Source organism: Musa acuminata, chromosome BXJ1-8 (genome assembly GCF_036884655.1).
Source record: "Musa acuminata AAA Group cultivar baxijiao chromosome BXJ1-8, Cavendish_Baxijiao_AAA, whole genome shotgun sequence".
Classification (NCBI taxonomy): Eukaryota; Viridiplantae; Streptophyta; class Magnoliopsida; order Zingiberales; family Musaceae; genus Musa; species Musa acuminata.
In genome coordinates this window covers 52,964,156-52,987,500 of record NC_088334.1, presented here as the reverse complement: position 1 = coordinate 52,987,500, position 23,345 = coordinate 52,964,156, and the positions used below count along the sequence as shown (strand labels likewise).

The window sequence follows — 23,345 nt, the reverse complement described above, 5'->3', positions numbered from 1 at the left end:
TACCTGAACTTGGATCTGTAACTTGTGCTCCAATTATTCATGTTGCTCTTAGTCTTCTTTAAAATTTATTAAAACTACTCCGAGAAAAATTCATTTTTTGATCATGTTTTACTTAATTTGATCATCACATGCTTATGGAATCTTTTGGATTGCATGTGCAACTATTAGAAATCAGAAAACCTTCCATATATAGTTTCTTATCTCAATAGCTTTTACCTTCTTTTATTTTTCACATCAGGCTCTAAAATATGAAAAATGGTTTGAACTGGTTAAGTCAGTTAAGGATTAATCATTTATTAGGCATAAGTGGGCAGGTCTGGTCAATTTGGGCCTTCTTAGCATGTGAGACCTACCCTTATTGGAGGATAGCTCTTGTTTGGCAACGTTGGTAGGAATAAAGCGAAAAGTGCCAACATGAGTCTAAATCGCTTGAAGTCTGACTTTGAGTTATTTGAGTTTTGAAGAGTATATATTTCTATATTTGAAGCAACTGAAAAGTTCCAACATGAGTCTATCTTTTTTTACAAAATTTATCTGAAATACCCTGATTTTAGTGGACATTCAATGAGTTCTAAGAGGCTGGAATGCTGTAGCTTAATTAGGGGGGATTTTTGAGTCTTGACCACTTTATGTCAGGAATTTGAAAGATTTTACTTGAGAGGTGCTGTCAAGTAGTTTATTTTTTCATCTACACCTTTTTTAAATTTGTAGTAATAATTGTACTAGTAGAATTTATGTGTTACTGAGTGGAATACCATTTTTTTTCTTGTGTATGATGTATCTTTTTAATCATATTTTGTGCAACAGTAATCGTTTTGGAACCAACTACCAAATTCAGCAGACTCATCTCTTATTTATTGCATATTGGGGTTTACCTATCTATGCATGCTGTCGCCACTGCACAAAAGTAGCTAGTTCTTTTCAATGGGGCAAAATGTCAAAAAGCTATTTGGTGATCATTTTTTCAGTTACAAGAACTTGAAATTGATATGTCATTTCATGCTGGTGTTTGAATTGAATCGTTTCTAGATATTTTCAAATAATCTGTTGGTATTAGTTAAATATATAAAATATATTGTATGCAAACATATTTTTGCTCTCTGTGGTCATTCTTTAAATTTTTAAGCATGATATTTCTTATTGTTATGTTGAACTTTTTAGTCATACATTGGTACTCTCTAGACCTAACACTGGCAATAGCTGTGTGCACTAGTTCACTTTTCTTTATTTCTTATGTTTATGTTTCTCGTCTATGAGGTTATTTTAATATGGTGAAAGCAAGTTAGGTACATGATTGATCTGGCCTTGCTCTTTTTGGCAAACCTGTAATTAATTGACTCCAACATCATAACTGTTCTGCATATTCTCGTTGTGGAACTGTAATCGTTGATGTTGTTTGTGTTGTTTATGTTGATTGATATCTTAGGTTGGTACTGCTGATGCACTTGCCTTCTTTCTACTGGGCGTTGTAAGCCGTTTTGCAAAGGCCTTATATGTATCAAAAAATATGATTAGTGGTGCTGCTGGAAGCTCTGTAGCCATCGAGCAGGCTATTTGTGGTTTGATTGAGTTCTTGATTATTGTTTTAGATGATAAGGCAAATCTTCACTCCCTTGAGATGCCTGTAAATGATATTGGATCACTTTCACCCATGGAAAATAAATCTACCCAATCTGTCCTAGAGGCTCTTCGTAGTTTACCTTTAAATGGTCATGTTCAGTCAGCAAATATGATTGGAGATTCATTTAATCAAGCTATCAACGATGATCATAAACGAAAGATAGTTGATCATAGCAATGGCAAAAGAAATTTATTCGTACATCGTTCCAAGGAGTGGATTGTTGAAACTTCTTCTAATGTTGATAAATTAATGTCTGCTGCATTTCCACATGTATGTATTATCATCCTCCCTATTATTTGTTTATTTTGTTGTTTTCTTCGAGGTTTCATTGGTAATGGGATCCATTCGTCTCGTCTGTGACAATAAAGTGGTTCATTGTCATTTTCAGCTTTGTATTCATTCTGCAGAAAAGGTCAGAAAAGCACTTGTAGATGGCATACAGGGGCTTCTGTTGAATTGCATATGCACTTTGCAAAGAAGCAAATTAATTCTTTTGGTGAGTATACTGTCTTAGGTTCAATTGTTGTTTGTGATCTATTATTATGGAGCAGAGGCATAATGGTTTCTCTCAACTAAAACTTTTCTTATTATGACTTGGTTCAGTATTGACTTTTAATTCTTATATATATATTATTAATTTCCTAGATTAATTATATTATACTGTGACAAGATTGGATCATTTTATAATTGTATTCGTTGATGATATATTATTGTATGCGAGAGGTAACCAGGTGCATAAAAAACACTGAGAAATGTATTGTCAATACTAAGAGAGAAAGAGTTGTTTGCAATGTCCATCAAATGTGAATTTTTATTGAACGAAGTTGTCTTCTTACGCCATGTGATTTCAGCGAAAGGTATTTCTTTTGATCCAAAGAAAGTGGAATTGGTTGTTAAATGGGAAATATCGATTACTACGATAGAACTTAGAAGTTTCTTGAGCATGGCAGGTTATTACAAGAGATTTCTGGAGGGATCTCTCGAATTGCAATGAATACAAATGAAGATTAACTAGTGCCCCTATTATCTTTATTTCAAATGGTAGCGAGGGATTTGTAGTTTATACAGATGTTTCGAGAAAGGACCTTGATTGTATTTTGATGAAAGATGAGAAAGTGATTGTTTATACTTCTAGACAATTGAAAAGTTATGAATAAAATTATTCAACTCATGATTTGAAATTAGTTGCAATTACTTTTGCTATAAAGATTTAGAGATATTATTTATATGGACGAACATTTGAAATCTATACTGATCACAAGAGTATAAAGTACATTTTTACCTAGAAAGAGTCAAATATGAGATCATGGAGATATATGGAAATTTTAAAGGATTATAATTGTACCATCAGTTATCTGTTAGGTAAAGCCAATGTTGTAGTTTATACAGGTAGTAGAAAATGTACCAGTTTTATGGCTAATCTAATGGTGAAGCAACGGAAGTCATTGAAAAAAAATTATAACCTAAACGTTTTGAGGATAGTGCGATACTAGATGATTTTCATAGCCTCTATCCAAGTTCTATCTGATCTCATTCGACAAATTAAATAATAACAATTATAAGATCTATGTTTAGTCTACTTGAGCAATGAAGTAGAAAATTGATTGAAATCAGATTTTTGTGTCTTCGGGGATATCCTATTGAGATTTCGGGATAGATTATTCGTTTTTAACAATCCAAATATCTAGAAACAAATCTAGGAGGAATGTTATAATTCCAAATACACCATGCTTCCTGATAGCACATACTTAATGATATTATATTGATTATGGCAATCTTAGTGGACTTTGTTCTTTTCTTTTATTATATTGATTATGGCAATCTTAGTTTTGTTGTATCTATTGATTTTATTTTTCTTGAAAATAAAGTTATCTCAATGAAATAAGCTCACCTTCCTGAGTTGAGTTCAGGTCAAGAATTTTAATTTTCAATGATATCGTTCGTACCGGACTGTACATTTCAGTCTGCCAGTAAATCGGTATGCAGTTCGCTCGCTATCGGGCAGTATCAGCATAGCTGCGGCCTGGCTAGAGTGAGAGAAGAAGCGTCAAGGGAGACAATTGAGAAGGTGCTTGAAGAAGAGGGAGAATCAGGAGAACATCGACGCTTTCCGATCCGGCATCACCCTCTCTAACAATCTTGATCTAGGAGGTAACGAAGAGTCAGCAACTCGGCTTCTTCTTCTCCGCATTCTTCGCCAAAGACCAGAGACGCTTGCAACCTTCGTCGTGTTCTTCAACGAAGGCCTTCAACGGCTGCAGCCTTTGACGTCTTCGCCAAATGCCGCATATGACTAGAAGATTGCGTTCTTCTCCTCGTGCACGAGGAGATAAAAAGGAGGCGACGTCATCGAGGAGGCTGACACCTCCTTTTTTTAACATTTTTTTTATTTTTATATTTTTATTATATATATATATATATATATATATATATATATATATATATACCAAGCAGTACACCTTAGCGTATCGCTCGGTATACCTGTATCGTACCGTACCGAGCAAAACTAGAAACGTCGATACAATACGAAATTACGAACCTTGTTTGGGACTCATCACCTGGTTTGTTTGGGAGTCGTCATTTACTTATTTGATAATCTTATTCAATATAATTCAAGACATTGTATGTTCATCCTACTTTTGGGTAATATATCGTGATGATTAAATATTTAAACAATCTAATTGAGCTTGCTTTTCATTATACCCACTGATATCAGGTTAACAAATTGTCTTTCAGAATATATAAGCACAACACAACTTTTTTTTCCTAAATTGTTTATAAAATATACCAAAAGAACAGGTTGTGGTTCAATCTAACCAAAATTATTGAACCTGACCCACCTTGATTTGAATCAGGTGGGTTCTTGGCTCACCCACCATCACTGCTAAACTACACTCGCCTTCTTATCCCAAGGTGCGGTTGGCTCCTTACTTTTTCCCCTCTTCTTGAACCCTTCTAATTTAGGGTGAAAATTTGACTTTTGGTATCGCATTTGGTTGATGGTTTTGCTTGGAGATAGTGTAACATCTCATTTGCAGAAGCGTTGTGCTGCAGAGCTTATGGATTATGGAATAGAATTTTCTCTTTTCTTGAATTTTAACGATTGATTTTAGTTATTTTTCTTCAAGTTCAGCATATTCTTGATGGATTTTATGTTTTCAATCTTCATCTTGAATTTAGGGGTTTTGGTTGCTTTTGGTGATAAGAAGAATTTAATTGTTTGTATTCTTTGGATTAATTTGGATATTAGTTTGGTTCTTGTGATCAAGGTCTACCATACCGAAGCGTACCGCCCGTATCGGGCGGTATGTACCGGTCCGACAGGTTACCAGTACACGGACTGCCCGATATCGCTACAATACTATAGTATTATACTGTAGCACTACTACAGTGATACAGTACTATAATGTAGCACTGCTACAGTATGAAAAAAATATAAAATTATTCGGTTCACCCTGATGTACTGCCCGGTACACCGGTACCATACCGTACCGAGCCCGGGTCAAAATGTCGGTACGGTACGGTACAACGAGCCTTGCTTGTGATTATTGCCAGGTTGAAGGAGTACATAGAAGCATTTAATAGGAGGGACGTCAAAGCAATTGTGTTAATCGGGAGGCATTGATGCTAAATGATGGTTATATCCTGTTGCTTGCCATATAGGATATGTCCATATATTGAGGAATCTTAGTTTGTAGCATATAATTACGCCTGATCTCATTACTTAGTACTGGTTTCTCTCACGTGCTTGCTCAATATGCTGGATTTGTACATTAATTTTGGCTATAATGGATCCTGGGGTAGTCGATAGAAGTCCATATCTTATTAAACATTATTCGCCGCTCTCCACAGCTCCCTCTCTTCCCCTCCTCCCAATTCCCTACAGCTTCCTTCCCTGCCTCCCTCGCAGCACACTCACTTTCATCTCATTTGGCCCTATTTTGCCCCTCACACTCAAGGTAAATTTTGGTCTCTTTCCCACATTTATGGTTTACTGTATTGACTTTCTAAACTTATCTTTGTTGAAATGTCTAATCGGAATTTTAAAATCGAGCACTTGGATGTTTTAATCAGATGTTTTTTCTCTTTTCCCACCCCGCCATACTCTTTCCTCATCTTCGCTCCTCAATCCAATGATGCCCTCATCGACTTATTATTCCATCTTTCCCTCTCCATCGGGCAAATCTTTGATCCCTTTCCCTCTTTATGATTTATAGTATTGGAATCCATTATCATCTTTGCACTTCTTGAGATCGCTCCGCTCTCTGAGAGAGATCATATATTTGTCGATGTCTTATTGTTTCTCCACCCTACTACTATCTTACTGGGCCTCCACTTCTCTGGTCACTAACCATCGTTGCCTTCATTGTTGCCTCGTTCGTCATGAATTTCTCTCTTCTTAAGGTTCAATTTGTAATTTTTTCTATCTTCTTGAGAGAGCTTTCTATATCTTAAAATTGGGAATTTGCTTCGGTGTTTAGATTGTCTACTTAGGATTGCTCTCCAAATTCTTAATGCTTTATTTTTTTTATTGTGCTTGTGATCTTATCCTTGTATATTAATTAGTGACACTGCTTACTTATCCTTTGTGTTTAATCTATTAAGAATTGTGATCTTGTCATGTCAAGATTTGTGAGTAGAACTCATTTTTTTACATTTGTTATCAAATAAATCTTGTATATTTCTTTTCTTATTATGAAATGTTTTGAGGAGAAAGAGAGCATTGTCCATTGGAATTCATGATTTTTAGTTTTTGCTATTAGGTTTGTGTTAGATGTGGTTTCTTTTGCAGTTGAATTCAAGGATTATAGACTCATGCCCACCGGTAATGTTAGTCTATGGCTGGACTAGTATCGAACGGTTAATACTAGCATACTGTATGTCACTACGTGCCAACAGATCCTAAAATGTTTGAAAATTCTATAACATTATTTGAAAAATAAAAAACATAAATTAGAACTTTTTAAGTGGAATTTAATGTAAATTAAGTTCGATTTCAATAAAAAAATTATCTAAATAAGGAAGGGATAGCGTTTTTATTTTTTTCAAACGTTGAAGTACGAAGTTAGAGGAGCTCGCCAAAGAGAAAATAATTCAAGTGGACCTTGTTCTTTTCGTTTATTATATTGATTACGACAAATCTTTTTTTTGTTGAGTCTACTGATTTTATTTTTCTTGAAAATGAGGTTATCTTAGTGAAATAAAAACCTCACCTTCCTAAGTTGAGTTCAGGTCAAGAATTTTAATTTCAAATGATAATGTTCATATCGAGCGGTACGTATTGGTCAGCCAATAGATCGGTATGTTGATCGCTCGCTACCGAGCGGTATCAGCATGGCTGTAGCGAGGGAAGAAGCATTAAGGGAGAAGAGGGAGACGGCACTTGAAGAAGAGGGAGAATCAGAAGAACCTCGACGCTTTTCGATCCAATATCGCCTTCTCTCAACAATCTCGATCCAAGAGGTAACTATTAGGATCTCTTTATTTTTTGAGTTCTAATGGACTCTAGGTGGAACTCTATAAATAGGGATGTATTTGTTTTTTTTTTTTTCAATCAATGAAATATAATTTCAGTCTTTTGTCAAACCCTAGGAGGCTGATCCCCTCAAAGTGATAAAGGAGGCTAATCCCCTCGAAATTATCATCCCCTTTTCTCTTCTTTTATAATAAAATCTTAGGGTCTTATCATTTGGTATCAGAGCAGCCATCCTTGGCGTTCTCGTAATTTCTCACAACACCTCGTCGTACCTATCATCATCTCAAAAAAAAAAAAAGAAAGAAAGAAAAGGGGTGAAGCGGGGAGCCACACCCATCCTCCTAGTAGCGAGAAAGGGTCGTTGCTTCCCAGCCAACGATCATCGTCGTTGCTACTTCCCGATCAGTGACCACCCCCCTCATCAGTGACTATCCCCCTCATCAATCCCATCCCTCAGTGACCCTTGGTGATGCTGCTCTCAGCTATGCCACCAACATTGCCTCTCGACCTCGGGCAGCAACTTCCCTCCTCGCGGCGATCGAAATAGGGCAACTCACCGATGGTCATTTTTCCCAATCGCGCCACCATCGCTTCTCCGCTAACATCGACAACAGCCATTGCAGCCTTGTCCTCAGCTACTCACAATCATTCGGCGTCGCCAGCATCTCCTTCTGCAATGCGACAAAAACATAGCACCCTCTGCTGCCGCAACCATCGGTTGCCACCATCGTTGCCTCTCAACCCTTGTCAATGCCGCCTCCCAACCATGCCCTCAACACTTCCTTGGTCAATGCCAGCCTCCTAACCATGATAGCAGCTTCGGCTGCTACTTCCAGTCGCACCACCATAGCCTCAACCCCCGTTGTTCGACGATTGCTCCCCATGGGTCACAGCAACTACAGCCACACGCGCAGCTACCCTCAATCGCTCCCCATGCTAACGTCTCCGCCTACCAACCTCTGGTGCTCTCACCCCACGCAACGATAGAAAATAAGAATTGGGGATTACATATTTACAATCTTACGCAATGGCTACCAACAACTCAGTGAAAGCCCAAATTGAAGTATTGGAAACCAGAATTGAAAACTGATTGTAAGAAACTCTTAACGATTTTAAAAAGAATCTATTGGAGATCTTTAGCAAGTTTCAACAAGATGAAAATTCATGTCTTACATTGAATCGATCTGGAGACACAGGGAAAAGAAACCAAGAACAGGACACAAGTTATCCACGCATGAAGGTAGAATTTCCAATATGGAAAGATGGAGATTTTGACTAATTGGATGTCTAGGGCAGAAAAAATTTTCAGTTTTCATAGAACTTCAGAAGAATACAAGGTGGAAATAGCTTCAATCCAACTAGATGGAGTTGCAATCCAATGGTATGATTGGTACGAAACTTGACACAGGGTCCTCTCGTGGGAGCAATTCAAGAGAGGGTTTTTCGTTCGCTTTGGACCATCTGAATATGAGAATGTTGATGGGCAGCTCGCTAAAATTTACCAGAATTCTACAATGCTAGAATATCATAGCAGATTTAAACGATTGTCAAATCAAACCAGAGACTAATCCGAACAATAATTGGTGAGAACATTTATTAAAGGACTTAATCCAGATATCTGTTGTAAAGTCAAAGCTCGCCAACCCCGCACTATGACAACTATAATCTCATTTACACGTTTGTATGAGGAAAAAATTAGCAGGAAAAATCATCGAAATAGAAGCGACAACAAATAGAAGATCAGCAAGCCACCCGCCCCATCTATTCCCAACCGAAACCCTAACACCCAAAGACTAATCCGAGGAGAACTCAAGGAAAGATCAGTGAAGGGTTTGTGATAGCACTGTGATGAAAAGGCGTAGGGAGCATCAATGTAAACAAGAGCAACTTCTGATAATTGAACCAATTGGGGAGGAACAAGAAGCTAATAATGTGGACTCCGATCAAGAAGGTATGGATTCTGTTGAAGATGTTGGACTTATCATACATACAATACATGTATTAGCCGGCTAGTTTAACTCACAAACTATGAAAGTTTGAGGAACTTTGGAACATTAGTATGCTATAGTTTTGATTGATACTGGTAACACTAACAATTTGGTGGACAATAAGGTTGCTGACCGATTGGCCTATCAAATTAAAGGCTGTGTTAAATTTGAAATAAAGATCGCTGATGGACGGATTTTAACTTGTGATAGCAAATGTTCGAAGATAAAATTGATTATATAGTGCCAAGTGTTGTTTAGGACTTCTTTTTTGTACCCTTAGAAGATTTCGAAGTGGTGCTTGGAATTAAATAGCTATCAACCCTGGGTGATGTTTGTTGGAAATTTTTTTAACTAATCATGAAGTTTTTTATTAATGAAAAGTAGGTGATTCTAAAGGGAAGACGTAGAAGTAAGGTCACAACTGCCACTAGCCATCGAATGGAGAGGGTTCTTCAGAAGACTATAATGACTTCTATACTGAAACGTCGACCTATTGCTTATGCTATTAAGAAGTAGAGATCATATTTATTTGATCAACGGGTTTTGATGCACCATAGACCCTATGACTGAAGTGTTGAAAGAGAAGCTTCCCGAGTTTGATGCTGCTCAGCCTTAAGGACAAAGCTCATTTGAAGGGGGAGGAATTGTTAGGATCCCTTTATTTTCTAAGCTTTGAATAATATTTTGTTGAGTTGGGCTAGTTCAGTAAGAGTCGGATAGGGATTTATTTGATATTTATTTATTTATTAAGAATCTAAATCCTTGTGGGCTCTGGGTGGAACTCTATAAATAGGGATATATCTGTTTCTTTTCGGTAATCAATGAAATATAATTTCAGTCTTCTGACAAACTCTAGGAGGTCGATACCCTTGAAGTGATCATCCCCTTTTCCCTCCCTTTCTTCTATGATAAAACCCCAGGGTCTTATCAATAATGGAGAGGCGACGGTTTGGCTTCTTCTTCATCGCATTCTTCGTCGAAGGCCGGAGATGCCTACAACCTTCGTTGAGTTCTTTACCGAAGGCCGAAGACGTATGCGGCCTTCGACATCTTCGCCAAACACTACAGATGAGGAGAAGACCACGTTCTTCTCCTCATTTGACACGATGAGAAGAAATGGAGGTGACATCGCCGAGGCAGCTTATGCCTCCTTTTTATATTTTTTATATTTTTATAAATTGATTTTTATATTTTTATTATGCATATAAATACATAATAAAAATATTTTTTTTTTAGTTGTACAATACGAAATTATGAACGTTGGTTTAGGTGTTGCAACTTTGATCATTGTCATATGTGGTGTCTCTTGGGAGCCAAACAATGCCTGTTGGTATTTGGAATATTATTTGAGTATTATTCAGGAGATTATTTGAAGAAGAATAAAGTGAATTTGCCTTTACTCAAGCGTATTGAATCTAGATCAATTAGTTGTAGAGGGCTTGCATGTTTCCGTAGATGTTGATTACATTGATAGCATGAATGCACTTGCTTTCCTATTCTATACAGACTAGACTTATCTTTGCAATTACTACTTATTTGCATTCATGGATTTAATGTTTTTCTTAATTTTGATTAACTTAGAAACATGCATATTAGTTTTTTCCAAGGTTTATCTTTATTATGTTGACAAAGCTCAAAAGAAAACCAACAGAGGCTATGCATGGAGGAAAGTAATGAAATTTATTGGTTTTTGGTTTTTTGTTTGTTTACTCTTCTTAGACCTTTCACAAGCATTACTGAAACTTTAAATTACAAGCACTGTAGGTGCTGAAGCACTGTCCATCAGCATTCCTCTACTTTTGTTTCACCATCACTAGCTGAAGACATGTTCACTATTTGTTGCCAGAACTAAAGCCATAACTTAAATTTTGGTAATTATGCAAGACCATGATGTTCCTAAGCCTCTTCTATGGTATGACATATTGTTCCTACCATCTTCTTTGGTTTACATATGTCTTTCTACTCTATTTTACATAGACTATTATACATCTGCTAAAGAGCCGTTTTAGTTGGCAATATAAGATACTTGGATCTATTGTTCTTATCCTTCTACATAAATAAATACCTTCTTTTCAGTTTCTCTACATTCAATATTTATCTTGGTTCCAAATGATAATGTGGATTGTTGGATCAGAAGAAAATTATGCTTAATTATAGTTTCTTTTTAAAATAAGATGAGATTTAGGTGCAATATAAATAGTTTTCCATGTATACATAGGACTTGATAAACAAGTCTTTTCAGACCTTTAGTGTTTTTTGACTCAACTATATCTTTGTTGACATGCTTAATTAAATTCAGTAATTTATATTTTTTAATTTATATACTTAGGATTTAATAGTTGGTGATGGGCTTTGTTTGACCTTATTGTCATTTTTTTAATATTGATCTAAACTTTATTGTATGCCTTACATGATCTAGACCGCACATAAGCATTTTAAAAAAAAGGAACCACGATATACCTTCAGAAGTTGAGAATATAATATTGAAATAAGATGAACTAAAAAATAAACATATATGTAAAAGAAACGAAATGGTAACATTCTCTCTCTTTTCTTTTGGAAGTGGAACAGCATATCTGTTGCTGATTTTCTTAGCATAAAATTTAGCTATTCCTGTTGCAGTTACTGTTTATATATTGATTTTGCTGAGCTTCATTTGTTAAGGCCACACTTACAATCTTCTAGAATATTGGTTTATGTTGATGTCTTACTAAGATAATGCCTCCACTCTGACATTATTTTTTATTATATCATGTTAATTTTAATAAAAACAACAAAAAAAGTGACGCATTATGCCCACTGATATCAGGTTAACAAATTGTCATTTAGAATATATAAGCACAACACAACTTTGGTTCCTAAATTGTTTATGAAATGTACCAAAGGAAAAGGCTGAAAAGTTAAGGCAGAAGAAAAACAATAAATATTGTTTGGGTCTTATTCAGGTGATTATTTGAAGAAGAATAAAGTGAATTTGTCTTTACTCAAATGTAGAGGGCTTGCCTCTTTCCGTAGATGCTGATTACATTGATAGCATGAATATACTTGCTTTCCTATTCTATACATACTAGACTTATCTTTGCAATTACTACTTGCGTTCATGGATTTAAATTTTTTTCTTTATTTTGAATAACTTAGAAACATGCATATTAGTTTTTTCCAAGATCTATCTTTATTATGTTGACAAAGCTCAAAAGAAAACCAATAGAGGCTATGCTTGGAGGAAGGTAATGAAATTTATTGGTTTTTGGTTTTTTGTCTGTTTACTCTTCTTAGATGTTCACAAGCAATATTGAAACTTTAAATTATAAAAAATAAACATATCTGTAAAAGAAACGAAATGGTAACGTTCTCTCTCTTTTCTCTTGGAAGTGGAACAGCATATCTGTTGCTGATTTTCTTAGCATAAAATTTAGCTATTCCTGTTGTATTTATTTTTTATTATATCATGTTAATTTTATTTAAAATAACAAAGAAAATATCGCATTAAATTGAGCATGGTGCTATGTTTTTATAGTCTTGACTTTCGTATCCTAGTTGGTAAATGTGTTCTTGTCAAGATACCACATTAAGGTAACCTCTTTGGAACTAGGTCTACAAAAGAGGATATGTTTTGCTGGCTAGGGCTGCGGCCGTAGCAATTCTGAACAGATTGGGGTTTGACTACTCTACAAAATAGACCATTCATAACTTACAATCATACGTTATGAATCAAGCCATCGAAAATGTGAGAGAATCCTTAGCAGCTCCTTTTCTTCGAACTTTCATCTTTATATAAATTTGACTTAAGCTAAATCAACTAAATTCGTGACATTACAAAGGACCATATAAAGTGGTTCTACTCCTCTTATAATTTCATTCATGACCTCCCAAAATCTAAAAGAAAGAAATACCTTTTCCATATTTTTTTCATTACTCGATTTGGAATATCTTGAATTCGACCATTCTTGTGATATGACCATTGCTTTGAGATTATGCCTCTTTTGTTGGATTGATTTTAAAGCGATGAAATTTATAACAAATCGAGTTATGGAGGGGTCAGAGATACCAAAGAGCTCGAGAATTTTCTATTCGACATAGAACAATACTTTCGAGCTACGAGGCCTGATTCTGAAGGCACCAAAGTTTCCACAGCAACCATTTATCTGAATGGAGATGCAAAACTTTGGTGAAGAACCCGTTGGGAGGAGATCCAACAAGGTCGGTGTCGAGTTGACACATGGGAGGACTTGAAGCAGGAGTTGAGAACTCAGTTCCTACCGGAGAACACTGAGTTCGTCGCAAGAAGGAAGTTGAGACAACTCTACCAAAATACATCCGTCCGAGACTACGTGAAGCAATTTTCTGCGCTAATGTTGGACATCCAAGACATGTCCGAGAAGGATAAGCTGTTCAGCTTCCTTAATGGTTTGAAGCTATGGGCGCAACAAGAACTACATCGAAGGAATATCATCGATTTGATTGGGGCAATTGCTGCCGCAGAAAGGCTCACCAACTTTGTTTCCTCCGAAGACTTAGGAAGAAGAAAACAATCTTCAAGCAATCACCCTCTAAAATATTCTCGAGAGAAGGAGTTCGGAGGCGAACAAAAGAAGAAGAGTTCCCACAAAGGGCCAAGCCTGAAAGGCAAGGCCCCGAAACCTGGCTGATTCTTCTTGTGCAGAGGGCCGCACATGGTGAGGGAGTGCCCACAAAAACAGACACTCAATGCTTTAACAGCTTCCATTCACCCCCCGAAATCGGACAAAGGCAAGGCTATCACTCTTAGTTCGAGTAGTTCTGAAGCCAGCAACGACGATGAGAAGTCGCAAGGACCCCGGATGGATACGATGCGTTTGTTGAACGCAATGCGGGGTCAAGTGGGGGAGAACACGAAGACAAGGCTACAAAAAGCAGGAAGTGGCAAGCTTATGTACGTAGACATAAAACTCAATGGCCAAACGACCCATGCAATGGTGGACACGGGCGCTACCCACAATTTTATTGCCGATCAAGAAGCAAAACGACTTGGGTTGATCTTGGAGAAGAGCCCAAGTCGAATGAAAGCAGTGAACTTAGAGGCTAGGCGAATATCCGGGTTGGCAAAGGGAGTTCTTATCAAGATCGAAGCATGGAGTGGGAGCACAAACATGATGGCGGTGCCACTAGATGATTTCCAAGTGATTCTTGGAATGGAGTTTATGCACGCGGCGAAGTTGGTGCCAATGTCGTTCCTTAACTCACTATGTGTGATGGGCGGTGACGACCCCTGTGTGGTTCCCGTCTCTTAGAGGGGAACCAAGGAACCCTAACATATATCGGCATTACAACTAAAGAAAAGGGTGCGAAAAGGCGAACTGACATTCGTGGCTACTATGAAGCTAGAGCCACTCGACTAGAAGGCCACTCATGAACCTGTTGTGGTGGCGAATGTCCTGAAAAAGTTCAATGACGTTATGCCCCCCAAGTTGCCGAAGACACTTCCGCCATGCAGAGGCGTAGATCATAACATCGAGTTGGAGGTAGGAATGAAGCCTCCAACAAGACCACCCTACCGCATGCCCCCGCCAGAGTTGGCAGAACTCAAAAAGCAGTTAGGTGAACTGCTAAGCGGTGGTCTCATCCGCAGTTCGAAAGCACCCTTTAGAGCTCCAGTTTTGTTTCAAAAGAAACAAGATGGGAGCTTCCGACTATGCATCGATTATCGAGCCCTTAACAAAGTGATGGTGAATAACAAGTATCCCATCCTGGTCATCACGGACTTTTTCGACCTTCGATCGGGGTATTGGCAAGTGCGCATTGCTGAAGGCGACGAAGCGAAGACTACCTATGTGACCAGGTATGGAGCATTTGAGTTCTTGGTGATGCCTTTCGGCTTAACCAATGCTCCGGCTATATTCTGCACTCTCATAAACCAGCTATTCAAAGAGTACTTAGATAAATTCGTGGTTGTCTACTTGGATGATATCGTCGTACGCTGGAGGAGCATCTTGAGCACCTTCGGATAATTTTCTAGGTTCTCAGGGAGAACACTTTATTCGTGAAAAGGGAGAAATGCTACTTTGCTCAAACAGAAATCTTATTCTTGGGGCATCGAGTTGGTGATGGCTCCATTCGGATAGATAAATCGAAGGTTCAAGCGGTTGCGGAATGGCGAACTCCAAAGAAGGTGCCAGAGTTAAGATCCTTCCTTGGTTTCGTCAACTACTATCGATGTTTCATAGCGAGATATTCGAAGCGTGCAACTCCACTGACGGAATTGTTGAAGAAGGAGCAGTCTTGGAAATGGTTTGATAAATGTGAAATTGTATTCCAAGATCTAAAGGCTGCTGTTTTAGAAGAACCGGTGCTCAAATTGCTAGACTATGGAGAGCCTTTTGAAGTCCATACAGATGCTTCAGACTTCGCTATTGGGTGAGTACTCATGCAGGAGGGTCATCCAGTGGCCTACGGGAACCACAAGCTCAACAAGACTGAGCGACGGTATCCAACGCACAAGAAGGAGATGACAGCGGTGGTCCACTATCTACGAGTTTGGCGACACTACCTTCTCGGATCGTAATTTGTGCTGAGGACAAACAACATCACTCTGAGTTATTTTCAAACGCAGAAGAAACTTTTCCTAAAGCAAGCATTGAGTAGGAAAGTGGAGCGCGTGAATGTCGTACAATTGGAGGGCAAAGGCCAAGCAAATCAGTTGCACTCCAACTTCCTTTCCAGGATCAGGGATGGACTGTATAGTAGTGATCCCCAAGTAGTTATCCTGATGTAGCTCATCAAAGAAGGCAAGGCACAATGATTTTGGGTCCAGGAGGGACTTGTGTACACAAAAGGGAATAGGGTTTATATTCCTCGAGTGAACAATTTGAGACGTGAACTCTTAAGAGAGTGTCACGATTCCCTTTGGGCTGGACGCCCAGGTATTCACCAAACGTTGGCTCTCATGGAAAAGGCCTTCTACTAGCCGAAGATGGGGACTGATGTGGAGGAATATGTTCAAACGTGCCTCACTTGCCAACAAGACAAGCCGAAGCAGCAAAAGCTGGTGGGACTTTTGGAACCATTGCTCGTACCAGAAAGGCCATGGGAGAGTATTTCCTTGGACTTCATATCAAGCTTACCACTAGTAGGGAGACTCGGATCGATACTCATGGTTGTCGATCGATTTTCAAAGTATGCAACTTTCATTGCTGCTCCCCTACACTATTCAGTAGAAGAGGCGGCCAAGCTGATGATGAAGGATGTGCTGAAGTATTGGGGAGTCCCGCACAATATCATCAGTGATCGAGATGCTCGGTTCCTAGGACGATTCTGGATCGAGCTATTCAAAGTGTTGGGATCCAAGTTATACTTCTCCATAAACCTCCACCCCCAAACGGATGGCCAAACCGAGAGGATAAACTCGCTCCTGGAGCAATATCATTGGCACTACGTGAGTGCCAACCAACGAGATTGGGTGAAGCTGTTGGACATTACCCAATTCTCTTACAACTTGCAGCGGAGCTCTGCATCCTACAAGAGCCCCTTCGAGATTATTACAGGACAACAACCATCAACTCCTCACACCATAGCAATCGGGTATGCTGGGAGTAGTCTGTCAGCCTACCACTTCGCAAAGGAGTGGCACTGAAATGCAGATATTGCGTGGGCTTACTTGGAGAAGGCGGCAAAAAGGATGAAGAAATGGGCAGGCTTGGGAAGGCGATCGCAAAAGTTCATGGTCGGCGATTTGGTATTAGTAAAGCTCCAACCAGCATCACTCCAATTCTTTAGGAGCAAAGTCCAAAAAGGATTGGTTCGCAAGTATGAAGGGCCCTTTCCAATTATCAGCAGGGTAGGCAACGTCTCCTATAAGTTGCAGCTGCCGGCGTGGTTCAAAATTCACAACATTTTTCATGCCAACAACCTAAAAGCCTACCACTCGGATCCGCTAGATGCTTCCCGAAATGTTCCAACTCGATTACCCCCCACTAGAGTCTCCTACGAGAAGCGAGTTAAAACCATTTTAGCGGATCGCAAGATAAAGCTACCAATGGAGCTGAGCAGATCGAGTACTTGGTGAAGTGGCGAAAGCTTCCCTGAACTGAAGCCAGTTGGGAGCCCGAAGATGCCCTATGATATGAAGAAACAATTATCAACAACTACCAACAAGCGTCGATAGCTTAAGTGGGGGAGAATGTCACGAACAATCGTCGCACACCCGCAACAACTTCGTTCAATGAACCGTTCGTCACCCTCATCTACATGTACAGCTGCTTAGCAGCATGTTTTGTCTTGGTTTTGAGTCCTTTTGCTTGTAAAAATGTAAGTTCAAACAAGTTGCAGTGCTATAGTATAACCGCTCACCGAACCAAGCAAAATAGCCCAAAACGGCTCCGTTTTCACGTGCCACGGGCTGATTTCTCCAGCCCGCTGTTGCAGCCAAAACATCAGCCATCTCAGCCCCTTGGAATCACCCGAGTGGCACAGGGCTGGATGGGGCTTCGGTATAGTGTCGAGCGTTGAACAATCTTTCGGAAGTTCGCACGTTACCTTGACGGGAACTTGTTGTCATGCCCGGCACCCGGTGAGCAGCTGTTCGTTCAACCTTCTAAAGTCCTTGTTTTCCCCCTCTCCCTCTTTTCTCTTGTCCACGCAAGGTGCTCGCTGAATTGCTTGTAAAGCTTTCCCTTTTCACGAGATGTCGGGACTTGTCCGTCGCTCGTTCTTTGAACTAATCAACTTTCTCCTTTTACAGGTCCTTCGGGACCTGCGAGAGGTTGCAAGTGGGCTGATCTTTGCGGACACAAATCACAAGGGCGAAGCGCGACTTAGGCAATGCAAGCTAAGTTCGCGTCTTTGCCGTAAGGGTGCCTCGCGACTTAGGCAACACAAGCTAAATTCGCGTCTTTGTCGCAATGGTGCCTCACGCCTTAGGCAATTTCAGCTAAGGCCGTGATAATGGAATAGTATTTCACGCATGTTACCTAAGATTCAGAGCTCACGTAGGTACTAGTTATGTTTATATACGGAATGGAAGAGAAAAGCAATCGATGATTTTGAGTAGATGCGCCAAAGCTTATATAACGTGGACATAAATCGTTGTATTTCCAACCATCGTATCATATTGAGATACAAATATACATATAAAATGTCAACCTTTGAGAAATTTTACACCTAGCCTTTCTAGCTTTCGAGGTTACTAACTAGGCACCTATGAATATATACGCATAAAGTCAGCTTTTGGTTTATCAAGTTTTCTGCTGTTATAAGACGGAGGTGGATTTTTTAGTCTCTAGACTCTGTTTTAGATGTCAGGCCACATTGCTTAAAGGTGAGCCATATGCAAGAGACATGACTGATGTGATCTAGGAAGTCCAATCTACTAATCAGATTCATGTTTGCAATTATTGGTTTTTCAATTTTGATTATGCTATTGGCTTTAATAATATTAAATTGACTTGATTTGGTTAATTCATATATGTATAGTGAGTTAGTGGCATTACAAACACTGAGCAACGTAGTCATCGGTTATTAAAAGGCTAACATTAGTCATTAGTTTAACCTTGATTAATGATTAGTCTAACAAAAGGTATAAATTAGTTGGGTTTTGCATATCATGCTCTTTGAAATTAGAAAAAGTTCTGTGCTTAAAATACATGACAATTTCAATTTTCCATTTTTAGATTTTCTTCTGTATATCAATTGTTGATATTTATTGTTTCACCATTAATGTTAGATTCAAAATGTTCTAGTAAATAGAACCAATAAAACTGAGCCATGAAATGTATACTTGTTTTTTAGATTTAAGACCTTGTATCCATTCTTATCCGTGTCATTTACTGTTATAATATATATAACAGTAAATGACACAGGAGTTTTATTTAAATCACTATTAAGGTCACACAAGGCCCATCACCAACTATTAAATCCTAAGCATATAAATTAAAAAATAGAAATTACTGAATTTAATTAAGCATATTAATAAAGATACAGTTGAGTCAAAAAAAACCAAATGTCTGAAAAGACTTGTTTATCAAGTCCTATATACACATGGAAAATTATTTATATTGAACCTAAATCTCATCTTAGTTTAAAAAGATACTATAATTAAGCATAATTGCAATCCACATTATCATTTGGAACCAAGATAAATACTGAATGTAGAGAAACTGAAAAGAAGATATTTATTTATGTAGAAGGATAAGAACAATAGATCCAAGTATCTTATATTGCCAACTAAAACGGCTCTTTAACAGATGTATAATAGTCTATGTAAAATAGAGTAGAAAGGCATATGTAAACCAAAGAAGATGGTAGGAACAATATGTCATACCATAGAAGAGGCTTAGGAACATCATGGTCTTGCATAATTACCAAAATTTAAGTTATGGCTTTAGTTCTGGCAACAAATAGTGAACATGTCTTCAGCTAGTGATGGTGAAACAAAAGTAGAGGAATGCTGATGGACAGTGCTTCAGCACCTGTAGTGCTTGTAATTTAAAGTTTCAGTAATGCTTGTGAAAGGTCTAAGAAGAGTAAACAGACAAAAAACCAAAAACCAATAAATTTCATTACCTTCCTCCATGCATAGCCTCTGTTGGTTTTCTTTTGAGCTTTATCAACATAATAAAGATAAACCTTGGAAAAAACTAATATGCATGTTTCTAAGTTATTCAAAATTAAGAAAAAAATTAAATCCATGAATGCAAATAATTAGTAATTGCAAAGATAAGTCTAGTCTATACAGAATAGGAAAGCAAGTGCATTCATTCTATCAATGTAATCAACATCTATGGAAACATGCAAGCCCTCTACAACTAATTGATCTAGATTCAATACGCTTGAGTAAAGGCAAATTCACTTTATTCTTATTCAAATAATCTCCTGAATAAGACCCGAACAATATTTATTGTTTTTCTCTGGCCCTAATATTTTCAGCATTATCTTTTGGTATATTTCATAAACAATTTAGGAAAAAAAAGTTGTGTTTTGCTTATATTCTGAATGATAATTTGTTAACCTGATATCAATGGGCATAATGCACCACATTCTTTGTTATTTTTGTTAAAATTAACATGATATAATAAAAATTAATGTCAGAGTGGAGGCACTACCTTGGTAAGACATCAACACAAACCAATATTCTAGAAGATTGTAAGTATGGTCTTAACAAATGAAGCTCAGCAAAATCAATATATAGAGAGTAACTGCAAAAGGAATAGCTAAATTTTATGCTAAGAAAATCAGCAACAGTTATGCTGTTCCACTTCCAAGAGAAAAGAGAGAGAACGTTGTCATTTCGTTTCTTTTACATATATGTTTATTTTTTAGTTCATCTTATTTCAATATTATATTCTCAACTTCTGAAGGTTTATCGTGCTTCCTTTTTTTTAAAATGCTTATGTGAGGTTTAGATCATGTAAGGCATACAATAAAGTTTAGATCAATATTAAAAAAATGACAGTATAATTGTTGATGACACGGATAAGGTCACATGAGTTTAATTATATTATAACGGTTTCCTTATATTATAATTGGCAAGGAGTTTCACAATTATAAAACACGGATAAGGTTACAGTATTCTTATCCTGTGTCTAATACACAGTCCAATGGTTACCATTTCTGTATCCTCTATGGTAAGGAACACTAGCCTTGTGGTGTAATGATGAATCTCATGATTTTGTTAAGAGGGTGAATATGAATCTAAATTTTCCACACTTGAGCCTTGAAGTACAGATTTTGCAGTCGCATTAGGAAACCTGAAATTTGAGTTGATGCTTATGACCATTGTTACGGTAAGTAACTTTTTCAACCGTGACCTCGGGGTCGACGCGGCTGGTTAAGGGCTCCAAATGGCTGGGACCAGACGTGGCTCCCCTTGGGATGTGGTGGTGGCCGACGCAGGGGATCTGGCTGGAAAGTTTTGCGACGTCAAGTGGATTCAGCGGCGGTCGAGTACCTGCACACAGGTCGGGTCGGTTCCTCGACTCGACCCCTCCGACGATCAAGTCAGTGATGCAGAGAGGAGTTTTTTCTTAGTGAGATTGTCCCCCCCTTGCCCGTCGGGAGCCAGGGGTTATTTATAAGGGGGTTTGATGTTACCTGATGTGTCATCCTACCGGAGCAGAGTCGTACCTCTGATGGCGTCTGTCGTCGTCGTGGGCATTGCGTGGAAGGCCGGGCTGCCGCAGGGCATGGGGGATGTCAGTCAGCGCCTTCCCCTGCCTCGGCCAGCCATGAGGGGTCAGCCGAGGAGGTTGCTTGGGTACGGTGGGTGTGGGTGCGTGTCGTGTCATCGTTAATGCCCATTCTGGGGCAGTGTTCCGCACAGGGTGCCCGACGCGGGGGTGTATTACGCCACATCCGGGGTGTTATGTCAAATCGGTTTTTTTACCCCTATCAACCATGATCTACAGAAAGAAGCTTAAATGATTATGGTTTACAAGATCAAATAGAATATGCTAATAGCTATTTTGTAGTTTCTGGTTCCACGATAGGGTTTATTGTCATGCACTTACATCAGGCCTATCAGACGTAGACACAATTATGTACCACATTGTGAATTGTCATAGCTCCTGCTGTCATGTGAAACTAACCAATCCAAAAAGCGTCTCATACACACTTGCAAGGAACTGATCCACTGTCTAATTTAACTGTGCACACATTTTTAAGATAGTACATCCATTGATGCAATTCCAATTCAACAGTCCTGCCACCCTCTGCTGATGGTTTGGTGCTAGGTGACTGAGCTCTTCAGCCCTTTGCAGTTAGACAAATGTCATGTCACAATAGCAGGAGAATGAAGTCTGTGAAGTGACATTTGGTTGGTTAGGATAGAGAGAGCATAAAGAACATAGTACTCGCTCTCTGGACTTTAAGCTCTGTTAAGAGCCATTTGGTTATTTGCTATAAGGGGTTAAAACAGCACGTTAAATGATGGTTTGCTATGGTGGTGGTACACTATTAGATTGTAGCAGTGCATATATGTTAAATTGGTATGATCCATCATGAATGGTGCAGGATTGCACGCATCTAAACCTTTCAGTATGATGGTGCATGAAGCTTAAAATTGGTATTATACTTTTCAATAAAGTGGTGACACGGTATTAGATTGCATGCATATATACTTTTCAGCACGATGGTGCATGAAGCATTGAGTGCAATTTTATGATGTTCCGTGTGAAAGTTTGCATGGGCAGTACTAATGTTCAGAATGTAAACTTGTTGGTGTATTACTTTTTTGGCAGTTGATACAGGCTACGAGTAGAAGTGATAGTATGTTGTTTCTGCTTGAGTTTTCAGTTTATTGGAAGTAACCATGGCAATTTTGTGATGCATATTCATTTCACTAATATATTTTGATCCCAACACTACTAATTCTTGCTAATGACATATCAACAAAAACTTTGACCCTGATAAGTTTCAATCTTTATAGTTATAGTTAGTTATTTATATCAACCATAAATTGACAGTATTTTACATTTCCAAATTGGATTTATCCAATTTATGTATTTTTTTAAAGCCTTAATTTTGTGATTTACTAGCTTTTGTCATTTACTGAACATGTTTTTAGTTAATTTTTTATTTCTTACAAATGATTTAATCTGATTTGACTCACTTTTCATAGCCTTATTTTCTGTGATTTATGGGTTTCTGTCATATGATGAACTTATTTTAGCTACTTGTTGGTTTCTTTTCTTATCTTACAGAGAGTAGCTGATTTCTACTTTATTCTTCCCTGATCATATATGTTACTTTATTTGCCACATTTATACTTTTTATAGGATTGCAAATTGGTTTCTGGGATTTGAACTTATTGGTATTGGCAGGTCAATGCATCATGTTTTTTGGAGTGTTTTGGATTATGCTTCAGTCATAATTCACGGTTTGCTGGTTCCATGAATAACCTAATTTTGTCAAAACCGCTTTCAACTGGATACTGGCTTTCCATTGCTGAGCTGAAAGCTGGCAATATCTTGAGTTCTCCTAGAAATCTTACTAAGGATGCCACTTTTCCTGTTGTTTCCAAAATTTCTATTTTGCAAGATGAGGATTTGCAAAGTCCTTCAGAATATGTACGTAGTGTTTTGGAGTTTCCTCACATGCCTCCTTGGTTTGGTATTGCCGGCAGTCAGAAACTATACCCAACTCTTGCTGGAGTACTTAGACTTGTGGGGCTGTCCATAATATCAGGTAATAGTTAGGTTTTCAGTCTTTGTTCATTAGTTTTTTAATGATTTGTTGTATTAAGTTAAGAACTTTTTCTTCCTGATAGAAGTTTTGTTTTTAATTATTATTT

The 23,345-nt window shown here is 38.1% G+C and overlaps 1 protein-coding gene across 4 annotated transcripts in view; it reads left to right on the top strand.

The window, feature by feature from the left end:
- LOC135588849 (uncharacterized) overlaps window positions 1–23,345 on the top strand; it is a 36,750-nt gene that overhangs the window by 2,640 nt on the left and 10,765 nt on the right. For all 4 annotated transcript variants that reach the window (XM_065081201.1, XM_065081200.1, XM_065081202.1 and 1 more), the window contains 3 exons: window positions 1,427–1,891; window positions 2,010–2,117; window positions 22,876–23,239. In XM_065081201.1, the coding sequence (XP_064937273.1) occupies window positions 1,427–1,891; window positions 2,010–2,117; window positions 22,876–23,239 (937 nt within the window). The remainder of the gene's footprint in view (window positions 1–1,426; window positions 1,892–2,009; window positions 2,118–22,875; window positions 23,240–23,345) is intronic.